Source organism: Podarcis pityusensis (assembly GCF_964106645.2).
Source record: "Podarcis pityusensis genome assembly, chromosome: 3".
NCBI classification, from domain to species: Eukaryota; Metazoa; Chordata; class Lepidosauria; order Squamata; family Lacertidae; genus Podarcis; species Podarcis pityusensis.
This window is the reverse complement of record NC_138026.1, coordinates 97,858,519-97,874,957: the sequence shown is the minus strand read 5'-3', so window position 1 is coordinate 97,874,957 and position 16,439 is coordinate 97,858,519. Positions and strand designations below refer to the sequence as shown.

General features: G+C 43.5%; 1 protein-coding gene across 3 annotated transcripts in view; it reads left to right on the top strand.

Moving 5' to 3' along the window:
- ATF3 (activating transcription factor 3) overlaps positions 1-13,031 on the top strand; it is a 37,014-nt gene extending 23,983 nt beyond the window's left edge. For all 3 annotated transcript variants that reach the window (XM_081000627.1, XM_081000628.1, XM_081000626.1), the window contains exons 2-4: positions 7,697-7,940; positions 8,394-8,498; positions 8,618-13,031. In XM_081000627.1, the coding sequence (XP_080856753.1) occupies positions 7,701-7,940; positions 8,394-8,498; positions 8,618-8,815 (543 nt within the window). In that variant the 5' untranslated portion in view covers positions 7,697-7,700 and the 3' untranslated portion in view covers positions 8,816-13,031. The remainder of the gene's footprint in view (positions 1-7,696; positions 7,941-8,393; positions 8,499-8,617) is intronic.
- The last annotated feature ends 3,408 nt before the right edge of the window (positions 13,032-16,439 follow it).

Genomic DNA, 16,439 nt, shown 5'->3' with positions numbered 1-16,439 from the left:
GAAAGCTTGCACAGGTGCACCCTTCGAAGTGCAACAGAACTCCACTGCGTTCAATGTGACTTACTCCCTCATAAGTGTGTATTTCCTAGTTAAGTGTACCTAGGTTTCTAGGCTTACTTTTATTTCCCACAGCATAAATTCTCTGTGCTATAGCCTCCTAAGCACTTTTACTCAGAAGCAAGTCCCATTGGATTCAAGTGGGCTACTCTTAAATAATTATGCAGCTAGGATTATTCAAAGCATTTACGAGTTTATCTGTGATAAGGATATAGGGCAGCCTTTGCTAGCCTGGTCCCCTTGAGCTATTTGGAACTACTATTCCCACCAGCCCCAGCTTGCTCAACTAGGGCTGCTAAGAGTTGTAGTTCAAGGCAAAGGCTTCCAAATTGCAGTCTGTGGACCACCAGTGGCCCATAAGCTTCATTCTGGTGGTCCGTGGTGTGTCTGTGGATTAGTGGCTAAAGTACATCCTATTAAACATTCATCTTGATTTTTAACTGATTTTCTATGGCTTTCATTCTGCGAAACTCAAATTGCAATACAATACAATGTGTAGGAGACCTGTGGGTATAGTGCGGTATACAAATTTAATAATAAGAAATAATGGAAGCAATAAAAATACAATTTAAAACTGTCCAGTGTTTACCACAGCACATTACAAATGCTACCAGAGATAGAGAGAGAAAAATCATTAAGTGGTCCACCAAGACCCTCAGAAGATTTCAGTCAGTCCTTTGTGGGAAAAGTTAGGGAACCACTGATCCAAAACAACTGAAAAGTGAAATGTTGATGATGGCTGAGAAACCACACAAAGGGATTATGAGTGCTGAGTATCAATGTGAATTTCTGAAACACTTTTTGCATCGAATAAGGTTGATGGTGAGCAAAAACGGCAAATACTTCTGTCCAACTTGCCATCTAAGCTGGGGCTTTGTGAGGACACCACACACAAAAAGTGGTGACTGCAAGCGGTTTCTGGTGCCTTATTGATTTTCTTCATCATATTAACAGCTGGCCATTTCGAAAGCAGCAGATATATGTGGCCAAACTGCAATGCCAAAAATCTTAAAAGGTCAAGTTCAGTTCAGGGTGCTTGTGGACTTTAATTGCTTTTGAAGCTGTGGGAGATTAACTTCTATGGTTAACAGGTTACTGCATCAGCAAGATGGGGAAAATATTCAGGGTGTGTGGGGAAGCAAATGTATCAGTCAAAAAATAAAATGAAGACTTTTGGTTTCTGTGAATATCTGAAATGAAAGGCATGTGAAGCATCAGGTCAGTGTGCCTTGTTCTATTTTTAATGTGAGGGCGAATCTTTTAATGTCAACCAAGTTAGCTGAAAGTGACCCAGTTTTTTAAAGACCCACACCATACTTCTAACAGATATTCAGTGCACATTTAAAGGATACAACTTCACCCAAAGAATACTGGGAAATGTAGTTTCCTTCTCACAGAGCCATACTTACCACACCCTTAACAAACTACAGCTCCCAGGATTCTTTGTGGGGACACTAGGCATGGTAAATGTACTTTAAATGTACGGTGTGGATCTTCCCTCTTTGATGTGTCACTTGTTTCAGCAGAAGCCTTTAAGAGTAAATGGTTTCAGGGATTAGAATCAGAAATCTGGCTATGAACAGGAAAATATGACACAACAAAGAATTGCAACAAAACCTGGCTGTACAGAACAGTCCTATTCAGTTTTCCATCCAGACTTGTCCTTCTCAAGGATACTCTATTCCATTCCCTGCCACCTCAACTCCAACAGCCAGCAAACATTCTGTAGCCACTGAGCATGCCCAGTCCTCATTGGGCTGTTTGCCTCCCCCCTTCCTAAAAAAAATGTGTGTGCTTCTGTCGCAAATCTTGGGGTTCCCCTCAGGCTACTGCTACCTCCTCCATGTGAGAGGGTGGTGCCATTTTGGTTTCTATAAGATTTCACACTTGAAGAAGGAGTCTGCTATTAATATATAAGGCTGTCTACACACTGCCTCAAAGAACTCTGGGCAATGTAGTTTGTTAAGGGTTGCTGGTAATTGTAACTGTGCTGGGTAAACTACAGTGCCCAGAATTCTCTGAGGGAAGAATGTGTTTTGAATGTGCCTTAAAGGTAGAGGGTGCCCCATAGCCTTGGATTATCTGATGGTAGTTCTAAAACACAAATCCTGAGAAAGCAGGGAGGTGTGCAATAGCTTGTGTTTATTTTGCCTACGAATGCCTGTGTGTGTGCAGCAATCATTTTTTTAAGTGGGCGGGCCTCTGAAGGAACTCGGCAGGAATACCCTTCTTTTATGCAATGCGTGGGCAAATTGGCACAGGTTGAAAGAACTCGGAAGCTTTTGGAATCTCTCCTGCTGCTTAGAATAAAGCTATGAACAGCGGAGGGTTGCACAGCAAGGATCAACATGCAGAGAAGAACCACATGAAATATTGGGTGTGGGTGGCAGGGCCTGCTCAAGACATTTTGGCCCCTGAGGCGAATTACAAAATGGCACCCCCTCCTTCTCAGGGAAGAAGGAGTGAGTGAAGATCTACCTCAGGAACAAGACGGGGAATAAAGATCTACCTCAGGATCTGCTGCCCTTGTGGATCCTGCTGCCTGAGGCAGTTGCCTCACCTTGCCTCATGGGTGGGCCGGCCCTGGCAGGTGGCCTTTGCTCAGTGATACAGTAGAGCAGATCCCTCATATGTTAAAGGTCTCAGAGTCAATCTCTAGTATCTCTGGGTAGCTTGGATTGTGTACACATCATATACTTAAATTGTATTTATTGAATCTGTATTTCACTTTCCTGAAGGAGCCCAGGCTAGCAATTTAAAGCACCCACAAAGAATTCTGGGAATGGTAGTTTGTTCTGGGTGCTGGAAAGTGTGGGGGAAAACTACACTTCCCATAATTCTTGGGGTGGGCAATGGGCTATAATTATTGTACATTAAGTGAATGCTGTGCATGTAGCCTTTATTGCGAACTTGATGCTGCTAATGCACACAAATTTTCCACAGAGTCCACGTGATGGCATTCTCGTCAAAATGCCGTCCTATATCCCTATATCCAGCAGCCCTATTTTAAACTACATTTACTGTTTCTGTGTGGTTTTTTTTAAAACTCATCGTATTTTCTGAAGGAAAGGAAAATCTGGATTAATTGAGAAAATAACATACACTGACATTTTGTATGAGTAGGACGTTATGTGGCTGTTGCACAAAGCTTGTGTGCAGGATCTCGTCTACAATAAACTGCTATGTGGAAGTGCCCTCGGATTAAAAGAAAATATCTCTGGTTGTAGGTCTTGGGGTGGGGGTAGCAAAGACCTCCACTTGTCGAGGAAGAGTAGATAATACTGAACTAAATGGACCAATGACTTGTCCTTTGAAATTCAGGATAAAACACTCATTATTTAAATGCTAAATATATGCATTTCGGGGGGGGGGCCTAGGTGACCCATAGTGTCCCTTCCAACTCTACAGTTCTTATTCTTCTTTGATATAAGGCAGCTCCTGACATTTAAGTTGTGTGATAGCGCTGATTTTGTTTTGCGCTTAGCTGTCACCCTGTTTAAAAGGCAGAATTGTTGACAAAGAAAAGGGGGAGCCTTTGATATGTGAACACCTCATGGGGAGAGGCCATCAGATCTTGCCTTTTTAATCATTTGGAAATGCAGTGCTCAGTACTGCATACATGGGCTGTGAAATGTTTTTATTTGGCTCCATCTGGCTGTAGAATGTTTCAGTCTGCCTCTGTGTGTCACTGAATGATCACAAGATGAATACATAAAGACCTTGCAATCGTCTTGCATCAGCTCTTAAGAGAGGCCCAGTTGCTGGATGTGAGGTGTTCTTTATGTTCAAGTGACTTTAACAAACAAGGCATCCTCCATTCCTTGAGCTTGGGACCCACATAGTTACATCGGTGGAGGCAAACCCCACTTACCTGACTTCCTATGTACGGCACCTGTCAGCTTCCTACTCCTTAAGTCTTAGTATTGCTCTTGCAAAATTCAGCAAGGAAGAGGACGGTGACAATGGAATTAGTTGGCTCTGCCTGTTGTTGTAACCTGGCTCCCCCTACTGTTTTTCTCCTTGCCTTCTGCCCTATTGGTCAACATGGGCACCAGGCACTACTGTGTTCGATGGACTGTACGTGACGGCTCATCAAACAGAAACTACAGCAGCAAATAATATTTAGTAGAGAGACATTGGGATGGGAGGGAATTGTGCTTGGATGTGCGAAACCCAGATTCTGGTTCCTGCTTTCTCAGGTATGGAATTCGTTGCGTTATCTTTGGACGAGTCCGTCAGCCTAGACCTCTTTGCAGGATTCTGTCTGAAACACAGCTGAGAATGTACATTAATAGCAGTATGGTTTTTGGAAAGCTGTAGCAATTCTCTCCGGAGTCCCACGTTACTGCCAGCATTCTCAGCTGTTTCTCTGCCAGGGGACTGGTGTAACGAAACCTTGGCCATTCCCCAAATCCTCAGAATTTTGTGTTGATGCCAACAGTAGTGCCAACATAATGAATGGAGCTCCAAGAATTGGCATGAAGTGCCTATTAAACATAGCTATAATTTATAGCCTATAAATGGGGACTCTCTGTACCCCCTACTCTGCATATAATTACCCAGAACACTGGCATTGTAAAAAAAATATTGGCATTCTGGTTTTTGTTTTTGGAAAACAAGTTCATAGACCTGGCTTATGAAGATATGACTGGGAAATGGGTAGATTAATCTGTGAAGAATTAAGCAATCTCTATAATCAATTAAAGATGTCAGTTAAGGCACACCACTTTTGTTAATTTACTGCTTTGATCGACTTTTCATTACCGTCTTCTGAGCTGGAAACAAGAGGATAACCTGGAAACTGAAGGCCCTTTTGCTGTCTTGGTTTGATTGGCGTTATCTTCTACCTCTATGGAGGACTGAAGGAGATCAGCATTTTTGAGGTGTGACTCACCATGGCCAGGGGGATTTCTGCAGAATTACATAAGTTTCTCAAGGTCTATGGAAATAACAAACAATTCCAGGAAATCTTCGCTCTCATAATCAGGAGGTCAAGAAACTTTTGGTTTTCTACTGCTGTTGCTTTTTTGGAGGGGGTATGCCTGGGATTCACTTTGCACATCATAAAAGCCTTACTTCTGTGTTGAAATAAAAATAAAACCCTTACGTGGATGGCTGAAATGCATGCATTTTGCCATGGTTGGGAGCCAAGTATTTCCAGTGCATGCAAACAGTGCCTACATACATGTAGCAAAATGTAAGAAGAGCCCCCTGGGTGTGGCCAATGGCCCATCTTGTCCAGAATCCTGTTCTCACAGTGGCCAACCAGATGCCTGTGGGAAACATGTGCGGGACCAACAAACTTAACTATCTGTATCAGGTCTGGAGAACCTGTGGCCTGAGGTCTGAATGCGATGCTTCAGAGCAGTCTGTCTGGCCCTTGAGCTTCTCCCCAGATCAGCCCTGCGCTGCACTCTCCTCAAGTGCTCTTGCCTGATTGGAACGTGTCACTGAACTGTGACAATATTCCTGCCTTGTTGGGGTGCAGGATGAAGAAATGTGTTTGTAGGTAGCAGCAGTGACAGTATGTCCTCTTTCGCCGCTTGAGGCTGTGCCTTCAAATCTTATTTTTTTCCTTAAGCACACTTATCTGCTGCCAGTGCAAAAGGGTGCAACTTCCACTGGCGTGGGAGACCATAATGAACTCCAACTATTCCCTGAAGCTATAATTACAATGGATACTGCATAGATCAAATCTAGTTTGACAGCATGATGGCTTCATTTATGTACACAAATTCCCAGAGGCAGTAATTGTCTTATGTATTATGAAGCTAATTGTAATAGATTTTGCTGGTAATAATATTTTGCAGCATTTTATTGCTTCCTCTAATAAAATGGAGCTTCTCAGGATGACTCCTTTGATAGATTCCTATGGCTGGATATATGTGCAGCTGCATGTGCGAATGAGCCACATTGCAGGCAAGAGATTTCTTGAGCACTGGGTGCACTGATTTAGTGTATCTGACACACCTAAACTGCACAAACACTGGGCAAATCCCTGCCAGTCTAAACATAAGATTGGGAGATTAATTAATCAGCACAAGTGACCCAGTTCAACTTGTGGTGCAATTATTGCACAAAATCCCATGTAACTTATATAACTTATATATTGCCACTCACATTTCCTGTTTGGTTAGAAGTTGCTCACCCAGCTGCCAGTATGTGGCAGTATTATACCAAATGGTACAAAAAACCTGGCAATGTTAGTTTTGAATTGCTTCCTATTGAGTTATAATGTCGGTTTATAGTTGCATTTAAGTTGTTTATCAAGGGTGCTTTGTGTAATGTGTGTGAGAGTGTGTGTATGGAAAGAGAGCACCAATGTGGTGTACTGGTTAGAGTCTCCTAGGGCCTGGGAGACCAGGGTTCAAAGCCCCACTCAGTCATGAAGCTTAAAGGTAAAGGGACCCCTGACCATTAGGTCCAGTCATGGCTGACTCTGGGGTTGCAGCGCTCATCTCGCTTTATTGGCCGAGGGAGCTGGCGTACAGCTTCCGGGTCATGTGGCCATCATGACTAAGCCGCTTCTGGCGAACCAGAGCAGCGCACAGAAACGCTGTTTACTTTCCCGCCAGAGTGGTACCTATTTATCTACTTGCACTTTGACGTGCTTTCAAACTGCTAGGAGGGCAGGAGCTGAGACTGAGCAATGGGAGCTCACCCCGTTGCAGGGATTCGAACCGCTGACCTTCTGATCGGCAAGCCCAAGGCTCTGTGGTTTAGAACACAGCGCCACCCACTGTGGTCATGAAGCTTACTGGGTGACATTGGACCACTTACCTTCTCTCAGCCTAGTCTACTTCACAGGCTTGTTGTGAGGTTAAGACAGGGAGGGGGAGCCATGTATGCTTCCTGGAGCTCCTTGCAGGAAGGGCAAGATAGAAATGTCAGGATTAAATAAACGTGTACAGTATATTGAACTAAGATATATATATATCCAACTAAGCTGTACCTAGAGCAGATCCATTGAAATGATCACATGGGCATGACTGACTTTAGCTCATTGATTTCAACAGACCTACTCTGAGTAGGACTTACTTGGATACAATTCATGGGCAACCATTCTAACAAGATATACAGTGGTGCCTCGCAAGACGAATGCCTCGCAAGACGAAAAACGCGCAAGACGAAAGAGTTTTCCGTTTTTTGAGTCGTTCCGCAAGATGAATTTCCCTATGGGCTTGCTTCGCAAGACGAAATGTCTTGCGAGTTTGTTTCCTTTTTCTTAAAGCCACTAAGCCATTAATAGCCGCTAAGCCATTAATAGCCGCTAAGCCGCTAATAGCCGTGCTTCGCAAGACGAAAAAACCGCAAGACGAAGAGATTCGCGGAATGGATTAATTTCGTCTTGCGAGGCACCACTGTATATCTTGTTAGAATGGTTGCCCATGAATTGTATCCAAGTAAGTCCTACTCAGAGTAGGTCTGTTGAAATCTGTTGACCTGTAATTACAGGTCACGGCCCAGAGTTTGAGGAATTATTCCACATCCAAAAGTCATATTTTCTAAATCAGGTCTTAGTTGAGAGTTAAACGATCATCTGACAAACACACACACACACACACACAGAGAGAGAGAGAGGGAGAGAGAGAGAGTCCTGATAAATTCAGAAAGAGTCATTCTTGTTCTTCTTTTTCAGCAAAATGATGCTCCAACACCCTGGCCAGGTGTCTGCTTCGGAAGTCAGCGCCACTGCCATTGTCCCGTGCCTGTCTCCTTCGGTGTCCCTGGGTTTTGAAGACTTCACAAATCTAACTCCGCTGGTGAAAGAAGAATTGAGATTTGCCATCCAGAACAAGTGCCTGTCGCACAGGATGTCCTCCACGTTGGACACAGTCATGGTTTCGGACAGACCTGGGGAAATGTCTGTTTTGAAAGCAGAGGTGCTCCTTCTTTTAATTGCTTGTTTTGCTTTCACATTCAGTAATGGCGTTCTATTTAAACAAGAACAAAACAGAAAGCAGGGGGGTGGGGAGGAACTAAAACCAGTAGATAATTGTTCAATGAACTTTCCAATAGGAAAACTGTATTATACATAAGGCAGGAGTCTGCACTAATACCTCCCCACCCCATCACAGACAATGATCTGTGTGTATTTGAATGAAAGTGGCTTTGTGAAAGGCTGCAACTGCGTTAGTGCCAAGCTGGAGCCTTGGTGTGCACTGCATGTACTTCTGAATCATGTGCTCTTGGGAAGGAGTCATAGCTCCGTGGTACACTTGGGGGAGATGCTGATAACTAATTAAGTATAAACTTGGCCCACTTGCAATATTGATACATCATCTGGATGTGCCCAAAGTCAACCAATTTACCTCTCTCTCTGAATCTTGCTCTAGTGTGCGCCTGAAGATGAAAGGAAAAGGCGACGGAGGGAAAGGAACAAGATTGCAGCAGCCAAGTGTCGAAACAAAAAGAAGGAGAAGACGGAATGTCTGCAGAAGGTAAGTCGGATGCTATCTGGGCACAGAAGATGCGAAAGAGGAGGTGTGCGTTTGTGTGTTTAACAGAAGAATGGTTCAGAACTTCCGCTTTTATATTTACCCTCTTTTCCTGTGCCCAGGAATCGGAGAAGCTGGAAACCATCAATGCCGAACTGAAGGCTCAGATTGAAGAGCTGAAGAACGAGAAGCAGCATTTGATCTACATGCTTAACCTGCACAGGCCCACCTGCATCGTCCGGGCCCAGAACGGGAGGACGCCGGAGGACGAAAGGAACCTCTTCATTCAGCAGATAAAAGAAGGAACCTTGCAAGGCTAAGTGACAATGCTAGGTGCCCCTAGGGCATGCCTCTGACACCAAAAAATTACACCCCAGCACATCACCCCAAGCCAGAAGCCATAAGAGAAGGTATCTTGGTATTTGTGGTCTCCCATTAGTCGAGAGAAGGCAGAGGAGATGACATTGCTAAGAAGAAAAGGCTTGCGCTAGCTTAGCTGTGATTCAGGTTTTAGTATCTGCCATACTTGCTGTTCCTAGAAGCCATACAGCTACAGACTTGCTAAACCCCTGATGGCATGTGGTACTTGCACTTGAGTAGAACACTAGGACTCGCCATAATGCACATCTTATGGACAGCCAAGCTGAATGGACCCTCCCCATCTGTCCTCGATTGGGGTAGGAAATGTTAGATAGCGTGGGCTGTTCGTTTCGTTTGTTTCTTTTGCTTTGTACTTTCAAAAGAAAGAGGTTGGCAACTTCCAGAATGCTGCTTTCAATTCCGAAAGGCATTGCGATATAACGGGAATTACTGTGTTTCTATATCCTAGTGCAATGTTTTTTAAACCGAGCTTTACGCTCTCTTTGTATTGTTGTTTTCACGGAAGCCTTTCTGTGGGTTTTTGGATGACTCACATTGGGGGTGATTTGTGGGTGATATGACAGGCATCAGCTTCTGTAAAAAAGATAGAAAAAAGTCTGAATGTATCAAGCTGGAACATTACCCCTTCCCTTGGCTTGTTTGAAGAAAGGGGAATTCCCCTTTGAGAATCCACTTTATGAGTCACATCATGTACAGTATTCGGAAGGACTTCATAACATACAAAACAGTGACACGATCGACATAGATGTTAAATTAATCCTCCTCTCTTGATTTGTGGGCCACCACCTCATGAATCCAGAACTTGCAAATCTTTCCTGGGCACCACCTTTTTTTTTTTTTCAGAGCAAGAAATTCTGGTGGTTCTCAAGTTGCACAAAGGAATGGTTGTGGGTGCATTAACTGCATGTATTTGCAAAACTGTTCCATGACAATTACAGCTGTGCTAGGAAAAGAGACTTAAAAGTAGCCAAGTAGGTCTGTCAACAGCTGAATAGCAGGCTTGGAGGTGCAGCTTCCCCTGTCGTCGTGCAGACAGCTTTTGGTTAGAGTGTTGGTCCACATTGATACCTGAAGCTTACTGGGTGACCTTGAACCCATTGCTGTCTCTCAACCCCACAGCACCTTGCATGCATAAGAACTTGCACCTATATAAGTATGATCATTAAAGATCTCAAGCAGAGCAATCCGGTGTTGGAACAGACAAAGCTGCTCTACAGAGTTTCATAGCTTTGATTCATCTTGTCTGATGCCATCTCTTCTGACTGGTAGAGCCTCTTCAAAGACCCAAGACTCTGCTACTTGTCATCCTTGTTTAAGGATGAGTTGGGTGTGGGACTCGCATACATTCAAAGCATGGCTCTGCAACTTGAGTTGTGGTCCATCCTTTGTTCCCTGTAAGGCTTTTTGCATAGATTACTCATCTGGTTGTCATACCATTTACACAGAATGGTACTCTGGGTATCTGGGGTAGAAACCCCAAGTCTAGTGTGTGCAATGCTCAAGCACCCTGTACTCATGTTATTAACTCCAACAGTGCAGATCGTTTTGGTAGCTGGGGGAGTTAATTTCAGGTGCCCCTTCCTATTCAATAAGCCATTTGTCACCTGTTGGCATTTCTCACCCCTCCTTCTGTGAGGATCTCTGGACTCCTCAATCACCTTTTATTTATCACTGATATGCCTAAGTAGTGCACAGATTGTGAGGTAGATGCTTTAGTTAAACTCTAACTTTTTACTATAATAACAAACACCTTACCAAAAAGAAAAAGAAAAAAAAAGAGCTCACTTCACTCTCTGAGACAAACCCCACTCAGTATTCAAACACTGAATTTAGGAACCTGAGTCACAAGAATAGGAATTTTAATTTTGCAAATCAGATTTCTGTATGCAGATTTGGGTGAAAAATCCTCATTTTTGCCCAAACACTTTGCAGTTCTGTTATGAAGTATTGTTTCTAGTTTTAGTCTGCTGGGATCTAAATTTAATTATGTATCAATGCAGTAGACAAAGGCGTTTGCAGGATAAAATCCTTCATCCACATTGTCCAGTGTTAAAACACACCCACATAAACATCGTACCTCAGAACAATAGTTTTCAAAGGCTATAATCCTATATAGTACACACTTAGCTGGGAGGAAGGCTCATTGAATGCAATGGGACTTCCAAGTAGAGACATGCATAGGTTTTTACTGTCAATCTGTGGCTGGTATACTTGAGCCTGCTGCCTGTTTTATCTCTCTGTTTTTTACATTCTGCAACAGAAGTACTTAATACACTTTCAGCAATTTGGATATATTATAATGTCCAATGCTGTGTTTCAAATGTATATTTCATGTAACAAAAAATGGAAGGAAGCGGGCCAAATTCTGTCTCATCAGAGTGTGATTTTTCTTCCTGCAGAGTAAATTCACTTTGCTGTTTGTGAGCTGTTCCTCAAGTCATGTTGGACAGCAGGACCCCCCCCCCCCAGGCCTCTGCGTTGACCGTGCAATGTACTGGGTTGGGGAGGGATGCGTGGGAAGAGGGAGGGAGGGGGGAAGAGAGTTTATTTACTATGTTAACTATGTGCAATTCTGCTATCAAGAACCTTATTGGGGGGGGGGAATTGATTGGGTTCCTGTAATTATGAATTCTAGACAGTACTCGGTCGTCTTCAGTATCTAATGTTGTCGCTCCCTAAAAGTGATACGGTGCTGTTGATTGTGGGATGTTGCAGGCCAGATCCAAAGAACGAAGAAAACTATGGCTGCGTTCACACTCCCATTTCCTGTGTGTGCTTAGTGCTGGGTTTTTAATCCATGTTCACACAGCATTATCCCAAATGCACATGTCCCCTGCACTTCTTTGTGAAATGCTGCCGTCTGATGCATTGTTGCTCAAACCAGCTTCACACCAAGTGGAGTCCTTAAGGCTTTCCAAATTTGTCTCTGGCCAAAGGGGGAACACCTTTGCATGGGGTAAAGGCACCCCCACCACAATCAACCTCTGGCATGTACACAAACAGAAACAATGAAGCCGTGCTGATGTGAACAGCTGGGGGTAGGGTGGTCGGGGGGGGGGGAGAGTGCTGGAAAGACATCACTGCAGTCTTAGGTAGCAATGTGAATGCACCCTTTAACAGTCAGGCTGTTTTCCCGCTCTGCAAGCAAAAGAGCATATTTGGATCTGGTTTTGCTTTTCTCATGGTATGCTCTAGTGCTGGGATGGGGAACCTGTGGCCCCCCAGATGTTGTCACAATTCCTACCAGCTCCCTGGCCAGTTCAGTCAATGGTCAGGGATGCTGTGAATTAATCTCTAGGGAGACACAGGTTCCGTATCCCTTCTGTAGCAACTAGACCTTCCATGAACAAATGCACTTTTCGTACATGGAAGGGCTTCTTGGGATCTACACCCTAGGCTAGTATGAGGAGCTGCCAACATTAGCCAGAGACGGTCCCTGCATGTATTTAACGTGTTTCCAAAAGCAATTCAGAAAATGATAATAAAAGAATGGACTCTGTTGCGTGTATGATGTTCTCATACATAGAGTCTTTGTTTTCCCTTTTGAGAGGTGTTTTAATATTGCGGTTCTACAGCCTATTTAAAATGACGCAGGCGTCTTGCTGCTGCTGCTGCTGCTGCTTCGGTTGAAAGACAAATGGCTTTAGCGAGCATGCCAAATGTTTACAACGGCACTGCTACTTTTTCAAAGATAATATTGGTTCAGCTGTGGCTGCTTCCTCGTGTGTGGTTGTGTGTGTGTGGTTGCGTATGTGGGTAAGTGTGCAGTGCACATACCTCAAGATTATATCAATAGTATACATCCTATATATCTGTTTGCATTGCTTGAGAGTTGCATTGCTGGACTTCTGGGGGACTCTGGCACTCTGACAGCACTGTGGCAGGAAGGAGTTCAGCTGCCTAAACGTCGCCTGTCTGCAGTGGCAGCTAGCAGCAGTAGCTGAGCTCCTTCCTGTTCTTCAGGGCACAGGCAAACTCCTTCCAGGCCAGGTTGGATGCTGGCTTCCAAGCCAAGTGGGAGAATTGTTGAATGAAAGAACTGCATGGATTTATGTATCTGTTTTATTCTGAACATTTAATAATGCAGTAGAAGCAATTTGTTTTCTATTAAGTTTTATGTTTTGATACTTTAATAAAAAAAGACTAATACATGTGTGTTTTTTGTTCCTGTGTGACTTACTTCACCTTATTTGAGGACTGATGCTCACTCAACCCCCCACCCCCCCAAAAAACACCTCCCCAGGTAGTGTTCTTAAATGTGTCCTAACTACAGTAGGCTGCCTGGTCTCCATATTCACTGCATGACCCTCAACCCCATGCCATTGCGAATGCCAATATCATGCCCTCAGTTCCCTCTGAATTACTGCAATTGTCCCTTTCCTGATCTGCTGTTGCTTTCACCTGCCATATTGCTGCAAGGTGTTCTTTATACCTGAACCAAACAAGCCATCTGCCCAACTACCCTGGGTTTGTACATACAAAGTCTGTAGAATCCTAGCATCCGTTTACAATTTGTTCTGCTCTGCTGGGGATTGGGGCTCTCTGGAGAAATCGTAAGCATTACCAAAGCTTCTTCAGGCAAGACAAGGCCAGTATCAAACCCAGGACAGGGGAGATATCTTGAGCATGAGGGAGGTTTTCTCAGGGTGAGTCTCAAACACCATTCCAGGTGTGCTGACCCTTGCGATTTCCCCCAAATGTGGGAAACTCGACGCCATGCTGGCTGAGTTTTGGAAAATGTTGTCTTAGCACAGGACCAGAGATATCTGAAGGCTTAAGAAGCCTGGGAAGGCCCTTTCTAGTGGCTCTCACTCATTGTGAGGGCCACCTGCAATCTTTAAAAGGTTCGTCTGGAGCAAGAAACGCCTGGAAATGGCTACCATTTGACAGCATCACCCAGGCACCTCGACTGCCTTCAGCCTGGTGACTTCGTCCACTAATGTTAGCCTGCCAGCTTCCACCAATTTCATCTATTCATGAATATCCATCAGTTCACATTCATGCCCCCCCTATATTTGCCTTGATCACATTTTAAACCTCCTATTCATTCATACAAGCACAGAGCAGCCAACATCCATGAAGAACACTGTTAGGAGCAAGCCAACAATAGATCACATGGGGTAAGTGAAGTTGACTACTGATTAGAATAAACAAGGTCTACTCAGGAGTGCCAGGCCTAATGAGCAAGACAACTCTTCTCGGTAGGTCTTGCCCCTCTGAGGCAGTTGTGGAGACTGAAGGCCTTTCCCACAGCTGCCTAAGTCTCCTCATCTCCTGGGTCCTTCTCAAGGAATATGAGACTGTGCTGACACACCAGTAGACCTGGGGAATGAAAACTACTTGCTTGCTCAGCATAACATCATATAGCGGTACCTCAGGTTACAAACTTAATTCGTTCCAGAAGTCTGTTCTTAACCAGAAGCGTTCTTAACCCGAGGGGCGCATTCCCTACATAGGTCTCCCACGGCCCCGGAAGCGGATTGTGTTCGTATCCCAGGGCAAAGTTTGCAACCTGGAACACCTACTTCTAGGTTTGTGGAGTTGGTAACCCAAAGTGTTTGTAAGCAGGACTGTTCGTAACCTGAGGTACCACTGTACTGACCTTGACCTAGTACAGCTGGAGGAGTGTCTCCATCCCCATTGTTCAGCCCAGACATTGAAGTCCAGCTCCGAGGGCCTTCTGGCGGTTCCCTGACTGTAAGATGTGAAGTTAACAGGGAACCAGGCAGAAGGCCTTCTCAGTAGTGGCGTCCACCCTGTGGAACGCCCTCCCATCAGTTGCCAAGCAGATAAACAACTATCTGACTTTTAGAAGACATCTGAAGGCAACCCTGTTTAGGGAAGTTTTTAATGTTTCATGTTTTAGCGTGTTTTTAATATTCTGTGGGGAGCCACCAGGAATGGCTGGGGAAACCCAGTCAGATGGGCAGGGTATAAATTATTATTATTATTATTATTACTACTACTACTACTACTATTACTATTTACATGGCTGTATCAGCCACCACAGACCAAACACCACTGACAGACTTTTCATATTCCTATCATCTGAAACATGACATTTCCCCCCTCTGTGGAGATAGGTGGTTCTCACATTCAGCTGAGTCATCAAGGCTGAGTAAGCAATGATGAGACATGACGATGACTATATTGTGAACCAGCTCTAAGGATCCAATCCTGAGTCCAGTTAGGTTGCTAAAATCCAACTGAAGCCCTCATGATGCAGGATTGGACTCTTTAACAGTGCATCCTATACATGCATGCAATAGAAGTAAGCCCCGTTGAGTTCATTTTTGGTACATCCAACCTGGTAATACTTAACTTCCTGTCAGTTGGTGCTGTGTCTCTAGAAGATCTTGAATTTATAGGAGCAGCTGACAGACCATTTATACTAAAGTAAGTTCATTGGTGCCTGCAGAATCACATCAAAGTACTTGGTGTATGACTCATTCCTGAGTGGTTAAACACAAAGTATTCTGGCTACTGTTAAGAGAAGAGGAAATAAGGGTGCTGGGGAAACCAAAGGTCTGTGAGAAGGAAATTTTGCCTGAACAGGGCCCAGTTAATTGTATTAGGTCATTCTAGTAACACCAAGGTTACCATGGCAATATCCTATATAGGAAGATAGATTACCCTAAGTTTATGGGGGGAGGGAGAGAAGAAGGCAATTCTGTTTCTCTGACTCACACTAATAAAAACCCACATCTGTGGAATAAAACAGGACATGTGGTCCGAATGATGTCAAGTTAGATGAAAGTTCAATATCTGTAAATTAAAAAGGGGGGGGAATGAATTTTGATTCATAATTCTCAAGGGACAAATGTTCTTTGCAATTAACACAGAATTGTTGCTAGAGACATGACACTTTTAAGAGTGCTAAACCTGCATGAACTATCCATTCAAGATGTTAGATCATTTCAGAAGAATCGCCCCAGCATTGGAAGCCATTGGTTTTCAGACGAAAACAGTGAAAGAAAGTGGTGTGCCTTCTTCTTTTTTTTTTTAAATGATATTTATTAAAATTTCAAAGAATACAAGAATTACAAAAAAAACAAAAAATAAAAATACAAGAAAATACAAAATACAGAAAAAAGAATAACAAAACCCTTATTAAGGTATAACAAAGAAATGAAAAATAAAAAGAAACATACAAAATAAAAACAGTTAAAAACACATTAATTTTCCATAGCATATCTTCCATACACTTATTTCCCCGGACCTCCTCGTACCTCCCTTTTTTGTATTCCAGTTCAGTTTGTTAGTTCAGCAAATCCTTACCATTAAGCTTTTACCCATTTGTGAACCTTTTTTCGTATCTCTTAAAGCATTACAGCTGGAAACCACTTAGTTTCTATCCAACATCCTTCTAAGAGTCATTAATTTTACAATATTTCTGTAAATAGTCTTTAAATTTCTTCCAGTCTTCTTTCACCGACTCTTCTCCCTGGTCTCGGATTCTGCCAGTCATTTCTGCCAATTCCATGTAGTCAATCACCTTCATCTGCCATTCTTCCAGAGTGGGTAGATCTTGTGTCTTCCAATACTTTGCAATGAGTATTCTTC